The sequence below is a fragment of the Aulonocara stuartgranti genome, assembly GCF_965226115.1.
Source record: "Aulonocara stuartgranti genome assembly, chromosome: 23".
In the NCBI taxonomy this organism is placed as follows: domain Eukaryota; kingdom Metazoa; phylum Chordata; class Actinopteri; order Cichliformes; family Cichlidae; genus Aulonocara; species Aulonocara stuartgranti.
The window spans coordinates 9,411,708-9,421,266 of record NC_138958.1 but is presented as its reverse complement, the minus strand read 5'-3'; the positions used below and the strand labels follow the sequence as shown (position 1 = coordinate 9,421,266).

Below are 9,559 nucleotides of genomic sequence, written 5' to 3'. Positions count from 1 at the left end.
GGCTTACACTGTGCAGTTTTAGGCCCATTTTGAGCAGATTTTTGAGTGATCGGACCGATTTTGGCCTTCATCGTGCATCGTGTAGTATACGTGGGGTAACGAGAAGTGATTAACACCTCACGACCAGCTCCCGATCATCAATCGCTCGTGAGGGTCTCACCACAGCCGCTCACACTGCTCGCGCGCAAACACGTAAACGTTGGTGTAAAAGATGGAGCAGCACGGCTGTGCAGCCTGTGATCTGGACACAAGCGATGGAGGCACAACTTGTAGAACTTTGGAAAGCTCATCCGAGCCTTTTCGATGTGGCATCACAAAATTATCACGACCACAACAACCGTGAAAATAGTTGGATTTACATTGCTGCTCAGTCACAGCTGCCCGATCAATGTTTTTCATTAGCAATTTAGCAAAGTTGATGGTGGTGGTGTGTGTGTCTGTGTGAGTGTAAGACGGAGAGAGAGAGCGCGACAGATTTTCTGTTATAACCTTCATTTTATGGAGGCACAGTGTGAGCACTCAGGTCGCATCAGAGCATCGGGCGGTATAGTGTGAGACCTGCATCGTGACCTACCAACTGCGAGTCAATCGTGCAGTTTGAGCAGGAGCTGAATAACGTGACTGAAAAAAATCGCACAGTGTCTGCCCAGCTTTAGGTTTACTGTCGTCCGAGACTTGCACCGCAGTGTCTGCGTTTGTTTCCCTGTTGGCCATGCTTCTTGTTGTGGTCATTTGTTGTCTTCCGGTATTTTCTCCGTAAGCGACCTTTCCTCGACCAATGAGATGAGTGGTAATCTGAATTGTCATACTCGTAAGTGTGCTGTCAGCTCATTGGTCACAAAGCAGGAGAGGGGCTGGGAATTATGTTTTCAAACAAAGGGTTAATTCCATTAACAGTTATAGACTACTTTTGATTCTCACTGTATTACGGGACAAAGTGCGTCCCTTATTAGCTCAATACGGGACGTGTACTTTTGTTTCGAAATACGGGACGATTCCGTATTTTAAGGGACGGTTGGCAACCCTACATAGTATGGAATATCACACCCCTGCATGTTCTGGCTGAACATATTCATGCCTTTAAGGCAGATGACTTGCAATAACGTATGTGGCCCTGCCTACACATATACTCCCGTCATCAGTCATTCCTCAGTTTGATAGCTGCTCATCACCGTGCCAAACTCCTTCAGGGAACCAAAGTTATAGGCACAACTGTTGGTCTCCTTTCAGTCGATTAACGTGGTGCAACACATATAGCATGGGACATATATACATGGAATCAGACCAGCACCACATGGTAGAACCAGCAGAAAGGACAGAATAAACCACTGAATGGGCTGTAACATCCCAACAATAAAACCAAACAAGTGTGTGGTGATGATAAGCTAGCTGCAGTACAAATAGCACACTCACAGGGAACCCTTTAAAAAGCGCCCATGAAGTTGCCATTCCACTGGTGGAATGTGTTCCTACTCCCTGAGGCAAAGAGAGACATTTGGTGCCCTACACTAGGGAGATAGCTTCCATTAACAAGTGGGAGAGCCTTTGTTTAGACAGAGCTCTACTTCTAGCTGGATAGCAAAACAGAGAGCGACTGGTCACATAAGCACACATCCTGAGCGCAGTCAATATAGGTATGTAGCACAAACACACCAGACCCAGAGAATGCCACCTCAGAAGCTCAAATTACATAAAGGTACAAGCTGCAGAAATAACCTTTTGGTAAATATGTGCCATTTGGGTGCAATACAACCTTGAGACCCTCAGAAGAGAACTGTATGCATAAGGGGTGTACAAATAAGTCATGAAGGTGATTTGGTACCATATAGATGAAAATTTAATATAAGGTCACCCACTTCCTTTACACAAGCCAAAGCAAGAAGCAATGCAGTCTTGTATGAAATAAACCTCATATCCACAGATCCAGTGGGTTCGAAATGGCCCACAAAGGGCCTCCAGCACCAATATAAGGCAGTAAGTGTTGACCCTGAAGAAAAGAAGATCCCATACCTGGAATCACCCCACAGGGTGCACCCTCCATTCCTTCACCAGGGAACAAGGGTGGCTCTTAGTGACAGAAAATGAGTGAGACAGCTTTAACAAGGGAAGGGAGCATGTGCACATGTCATCACAGGTCATATGCCTCAAAGGTGTAAATACAGGTGCCAGGACACATGGGGACGTGATATCCCATATTATACGTGTTGTACCGAGTGAATCGACTGAAAGGGAACATAGTTAGATAAGTGCTTCGAAATATTTCACAAAACATCATCACAGAACTATTGAAACCCTGCAATCCTACCAGAGCACTGAGGTCTACAAACCAGCTGCTCTCAGACATTCTTAGATCCAGGCTTAAAAGCAGAAGCAACAGAGGCTTTTCAGTAGCAGCTCCTAATATTTGGAACAATTTACCTTTATACATAAGAGCTGCCCAGACTCTCAACCATTTCAAAACACTTTTTAAAACCTACATAATAACAGTAATGAGGGCAAAAGATTTTCTTAGAAACATTTGAAAGATTTCTTATTGAGTCAGTTCTTGATTTTCTGGCTTGATAGTCTTATTTTTGCATTTTATTTTTGATCTTATATTGTTATTTGTATGATGTATGTATTTAGCAGGATTACCACCTGTAAAGCAAATTGCCTTCAACACAGCAACGTGACAAAGAAATAATCCCAGAGGTCCGTCAACACACTCACATGTCGTGCTTGGTGCCATCTAGGGGTAAATGTCAGAAATACAATTAAAACCGAGGTCAACTAGACACAAATGAGTTCTGTCATTTATTAATCTTGAAGATTCCAGTTTCTGACTTTTACACTGGGAGTCTCACTCTAAAAGAGTCTTCATCAATGACATAATGGAGTTTTTTCTGTATGCACATACTGGGCTTGCCTGGCTAATGGCTGTTTGCCTTAGGACATTTATGAGGCAGAAAGAAGGGAGTGGATAAAGGGGAAAGAGGGAGGGATGGAGAGAGAGTTGCACTGAAAGGAGTCCTGGCTGCTGCTTGTGCTGCTGTACTGCACAAGCAGCTGATCTCTGCACATAGATGTCTGACAGTAACATGTTCAACGGGGACTCGAATCTTGTGAAAGATGAGAATCTGAGCAGATAGGAGGACGGAGACACTCAAGAGTGAGAAGTTTGACCTGGTTTGGGGATGAACAGCTGCCAAGTGTTGGGTAAGAACATGGATTAAATGTCTCTGTCTACTGGTTTATTATCACAAGACGTTGTTCATTCAGAATGTTTATAAAAGTGATGAAAACTTTCTGCTCAAAACTGAGTACTTCTACCCACACATGTTTTCTAAGCTTGTATAGTCAGATTGCATTGCAGTGCAATAATGCAATGAAAAGAAGTTACATGTCTAAAATGTCTGGTGTTTGTTTCACATGCATCTATTTCTGACATCAGAAACACTTTAGTAGCTGTCGGTCAAAGTGGATGAAAACCTTTATTTTCAGTAAAGGACTTTTTTTTTTGGTGCAAAGTCTGCCTCGCTCTACATGTTTACAAGAAGATCAAATGAATGAAAAGAGCTTTTTTAGATCTTCATAGTAAATAAACATCTCTTAGGGAGCGCTATGCAGCAGGAGCTTTTAAATAACGCATATTACTAATGCGGCTTAGAAGGACTGCGTTTATCTGTGTTTGGATGTGTTTGCATGCACAACACAGCTGTGTGTGTAAACAGTTGTCCACTTCTTTAAAGCCAGCGTTTTTACTAAAGCTGACATCATTGCTGCAGACTGGAGATGGCGGGCGGGGTTTCTCTCTCCCAGGACCTCACATTGGCTCTGTGGCCAGTTCATTACCCGCAAAATCAAAAACATACTACTCTTACAAGAAGGAGGAGAGCAGCCTGCGTGTATGTGTGGTGTCTCCTTCCTGTTTAGCTCATCATGTAGTATGCACCTAATTTGTCTAATGTGCTTGCATGGTGCACTGACAGACAAACCAAATGTGTAAAGGCAAAGAAAAACATGCCGTAATAAATTTTTTGAAAAGGCAGACAAGGGGATTATCCTTCTTTATAGACCTGACACATATGTTCCAACGCCCCCGCTGACCAGAGACAAGCAGCAGATGCAAAACTCACATTCTCACGCCCACATGGGCAAATCTGTGTGTGTGTGTGTGTGTGTGTGTGTGTAATAATCAAATCTGCGAATCCAAAAGATTTTCACACAGCGGAAGACATTTTCGGTATGTTTCCATATGATTTCTTTGCTGTGGAATGTTTGATGTTGAACATCAGGATGCAGAATCACCATTAAGTGTTTTTGCTTTTAATGCCTGCTTTACGTTCTGTTACAGAAATAGAGGTGTGATCATGTCTCCTTCTTTTCTCTCTTACATGTATGTATAACGCCATTGCTTCATGATCGCGTTCCCCTGACAGAAATTGTTCTGGGTGTTATGTCATGGCTCGGGAATGTTTTGGCACAAAAAGAGACAAGACTTGGAGCAGACACAAAGATTTCGCTTGAAGTCTATTACATGCAAATCTGTGGCAGGATGAGAACATCGGCGTGTGAAAAGGAATCAGAAGCAATTGCTTCTCATTACAAAAATCACATCTGGCCTCATGCTGCATTTGATCACAAGTTTGATTCACTGATATGCAGTTTCTCTGTCTGACACCCTGACAAGAACGTTTTGAGTGTTTAATGGCACTGATCAATATAATAGGACCGCTAAGTGTCTGGACTCACTGATTCATTATTGTTCGTTATCTGCCTCCTTTGCCCAAACATCTGCAAACACAAAACTAACTTGAGAGTTGCTCGGAACTTTGTGAGTTAACGTGGAGACACAAACATCTATATTAATGTTCTCTTTTGGCTGTATATACAGGTTTGAAGATGTGGACCTTGATGGGATTTGTCTGTCTGTGGCCCTGTGTCTCGGGAGAGTTGTTTGACACCAAGCTCAAAGCCCCACGACTGATCTGCAGTGTTCCTGGGTCACCCGGACTGCCTGGCAAACCAGGTCCCAGCGGGCCCCCGGGAGCAGATGGGAATGTGGGTATCCCAGGAAGAGATGGCAGAGATGGCAGGAAGGGTGAAAAAGGAGAAAAGGGTGACACAGGTATAATATGAAACAGATACAGTATTACTTTATGTCTGCTGATAAAGAAATACTGCCAGTGTGTGCGTGAAGTGAAAAGCTGGCGCATAGAGAAGATAAAATGATGTGTGTGAAAGTTATTAAATGATCTCTCCTACAGGACTGGAGGCTTAACAATAAAGGGGAAGTCAATGTAAACACACATCAGGTCTCCAACTCCTTCAATCTGATCATTACAGACAGCACTGTGTGTGAAATGCCAACATTTATTGTAATAAAAAACAAGAAAAAGGTGCACCTTTGCCATAAAGTGTATCAAGTACAGTTACTGCCACAGGTTCTGAGGATCATTTTAGGGAGCCAGCTTATGATTGAGAAAGAAAAATGCACACATGCAATACATTTAATTAGTGCTTGTAATGTGTCTGTCCTTAGAATGGTGGTTTATGTCGCTCAGACTCATTTTCGAATTAGCTTTATAGTTTTTAAACTAGCTTGAGATGGCAAATCCTGGGTGTAAACAGTTTGATTATTTTAAAGCAGATGCTGCATGTGTTGCAAAAATCTTCCATAATGTTATTACAAAATATTTGGAAGGGCTGTACCTGTTAGCCTCATCCAACAGAAATATTATCCTAATATCAGCCTGTGAAGTCTGAAATGCCATAAATCTGTCAGGGATAAATAAACGTCATTCACCTGTGTTTTCCATTATGCCTGGAAACAGGAATTCACTTTCAACTGAACATGGAGCCACAAAGTTGACAATGACTACCCATCCTTAAAGGCCAAAGGTAAATCTGTGCTAGATGAAGAGGATAGAAGTAGCTTTGAGTGGATGAGAAAGACAGATTTGTAAAAGGATTTTCTTTAGTGAAAAGTTCTGGTGTTTGTTCTCCTTACTGTGCTGTTTCAGACATCGTTCTTTTAGTTTCGCCTCCATTACAGTGAATTTTAAATTAAACAGTCACTACATGATCAAAGACACAGAACTATTGAAACCCTGCAATCCTGCAATCTTTAGCTGTAATTCAAGAGGCAAAGTGATTATTTTGCATTGACTATTCATTTTTAAACACACTTCTCATTGTCAGAGGCTCAAAAGTAATTGCACAAACTAACATAATTTTAAAAAATTCAAATGTAAGGATTGTTTTTAATACTTATAAAGTCATGCCTTAAGTCTAGAACTCACGTCCTTGCATACATCAGATAGCATAGCATAGCATAGCATCTTTATTTATAACGCACTTTACATCCAGCAATGTTGACCAAAGTGCTACAAATATAAAACAGAGAGGAAACAGTTTAAATTACATATAAAATATCTTAAAATTAAAAATCATATAATTAATAAGAAACATATTAAGAGACATCAACAAGTCCTGCTGGGCTAAAAGCCAAGGTAAATAAATGTGTTTTAAGAGGTGATTTAAAAACAGATCAAGTAAAACTTGGCGATCATAGACCAGCAGGGAGTCGACATCATAACAAAATAAAAACATTAAAACAGAAACGTGGAGGAACAGACGGCGAGCCATACACATCGGCGCCATCTTACCCAAGAGCACAAACCCTGCACAAGTTTACACAAAAAAGCTGTAAGGTACAAATGCAACACTTTGAATCATCTTCAGATATCATCTCTCCTTCATTTATCATGAACAAGTCTTCACTTCAACCACATATTGATTGTTTGACTGTGATGAAATTCAGAGGCATAACTGCTGCACTAACCATATTACCCTGGGCATTCTTTGTTATTATTCCTGCCAAGAAGGTTATGTGATTGGATCGGGGTTTTTTCTTTCCCTCTATTTGGATTACAAAATTATGGATGGATTTGCACAAAACTTTTACCAGTGATGTGGTTTGGCTTCACCACTCGTAACTGATTAATACGTAGATCTGCATCCAGGAATTTGGAGCAAAGGACTTGCTGGTACTAGATCTGAATTTATTCACAAACACACAACAATTTGAAGTACGAAAAACTGTGTAACACGGTCTTGGTGTTCTCAACAAAATATCACAAACTAATCCTGATGTATCCTGGTTCATGCACGGTGTTAAGTAAATTCCTTGGTAGCAGTATGCAGCCTTGGTAGTCATATGCAATCTCCAGCTGCTTCTGTTAGAAAGCATCCTTGTGGGTTTAGGTGTGTGAATGTGTAGATATATTGCAGTAAACTTTAGGTTTTGGATCACAGTAATGCTAACAAATTTGCTTATACTCTATAAGCTGGGTATATCTGAACTTTCCCATGGTTTTCTACAGGCAGATTAGCTTAAATTTCTATTTTTTACTTCTTCAGATTGTTCAGAAAGTACAGTTTTAGCATAGGAAAATCTTCCATAATGTTATTACAAAATATTTGGAAGGGCTGTACCTGTTAGCCTCATCCAACAGAAATATTATCCTAATATCAGCCTGTGAAGTCTGAAATGCCATAAATCTGTCAGGGATAAATAAACGTCATTCACCTGTGTTTTCCATTATGCCTGGAAACAGGAATTCACTTTCAACTGAACATGGAGCCACTTATTAGGAAAAGCCCTGCAGAAAAAAAACAATCACAATCACAATGTTGCCTGTCTCCAGGGTATTTACTGCGACAGTGGTGCTGACTGAATGCACCGAAGGGTTAATCAAGCCAGTTTGAATGTCAAGTGACTTTGTTCAAAGGTTGACTTAATCCCTGACAATGACTGGGGAGCTGTGTTTCTGGTTTAACAGTAGTAAAACTGAATCCTTCAATTAGAGACTGATGTTGCAAGCATTGTGTTTTGCTTTCAGGAGTGAAGGGCAGGGTAGGCCCGACAGGTAAACTTGGAGAACGAGGTGACCGCGGCCCTCCAGGCAAACGAGGCCCTACGGGAGAGAACGGAGATGGTGGCTTGCTTGGACCTCCAGGACCCGACGGGGAGAAAGGGGACAAGGGCAAACGAGGACCGCGGGGCACTGCGGGAACCTGCAAATGTGGCAGCCTCATGCCTAAATCTGCTTTCTCTGCGGGAATCACCAGCAGCTACCCTGCAGAGAAAACCCCCATTAAGTTCAACAAGATCCTCTTCGATGAAGGCGGACACTACAACCCACAGACGGGCAAGTTCATCTGTGCATACCCAGGCATTTATTATTTCTCCTATGACATTACACTGGCCAACAAACACCTGGCTATCGGTCTGGTGCAGAATGGTCAGTATCGCATCAAAACTTTTGATGCCAATACAGGAAACCATGACGTGGCATCTGGGTCCACCGTCATGTACCTGAATCCAGAAGACGAGGTGTGGATGGAAATCTTCTACCATGACCAGAACGGTTTATTTGCAGATGCTGGCTGGGCTGACAGCCTCTTCTCTGGCTTCCTTATCTATGCAGACAGCAACTACTTTGACACACTAGCAGATGACTACGCATAGAGCCTGAAAAACTCAAGAGAGAAAACCACAAGCTCCTATTCACTGTCACACACACACATATAAAGACTATATTTTTATACCAATATTTGTATTGCTAGTTATATTATTAGAATGGAGACTTATCTATTGTTTTAAAAGTATATTATTTGATAAAGTCTTTATATGTTCATGATTTAATTGGAATCAAATAAACATTGTTGAAATGTAATAATGGTTTACATGTTTCCATTTGCAAAAAGAAGTAAAACTGAAACATGTGTGAGACAAAGTTATTGGACAATAGAAAGCTGAAAAGTGAAAACAGGCCAGCCATGTGTTTGTTATTGGTGATATTTCCAAAAACAACAGCTGCAGAGGAGAACTTCCTCCTTTGCTTTATTTAGTGCAAGAAATATTAACACAAAAAAAACATAATATGAAACGTAGAGACCATTCTGACGTGGTGGAAATGATGGCGCAATCCTGGCTACCTCAGATAGCAACAAAAACCAACTAAAACTATATCCTGGCCCTTAAAGCCAAACAAAAAAAAAAAAGAAGAAACAATCATGTGAACAAATAAATAAGACACTGAAATAAAAAAAATCAAAGATAAAGTTGTGTACCAGAGTTTGTATTGGTTTTGGGGTTGTTTTTTTTTGTTTTTTTACTTAAGCTAGCTGAAAATATGAACAAAGCGTAAGATCAGCGAGATGGTCGTCAACTTCAGAAGAAAAAGGGCAGCAACTGCCCGATGGCTATCCTGGGATGGGATGTTGGAGGAGTGACAAATACCTGGGCGTCCACAGCAACAGCAGGCCAAACTGAAAGACCAAAACAGAGGCTGCATACAAGACAGGGATGAGCAGGCTTTATTTCCTCAGCAAGCCGAGATCCCTTAGCATGTATAGCAAAATCTTAGAGCTTTAAGCCAATTGGTTGTGTCTGTGTGTGAAGTTTAGACAGCTTATGTGGAGGAGGAACTGTTATGCAAATTTCCTGCTGAATAATACTTTTGCTTGAATTATACTCCCTCTCCCTCTGTTTAAGAAAACTTTGTTCTGAATG

At 41.2% G+C, this 9,559-nt stretch overlaps 1 protein-coding gene across 1 annotated transcript; it reads left to right on the top strand.

Annotated features, from left to right (window-relative positions):
• Window positions 1–2,925: 2,925 nt before the first annotated feature.
• Window positions 2,926–9,108, top strand: c1qtnf7 (C1q and TNF related 7). Its single transcript, XM_082523762.1, has 3 exons — window positions 2,926–3,195; window positions 4,874–5,107; window positions 7,884–9,108. Exons 1-3 carry the CDS (start codon window positions 3,174–3,176, stop codon window positions 8,510–8,512), a joined length of 885 nt encoding a protein of 294 aa, XP_082379888.1. The 5' UTR covers window positions 2,926–3,173; the 3' UTR covers window positions 8,513–9,108.
• The last annotated feature ends 451 nt before the right edge of the window (window positions 9,109–9,559 follow it).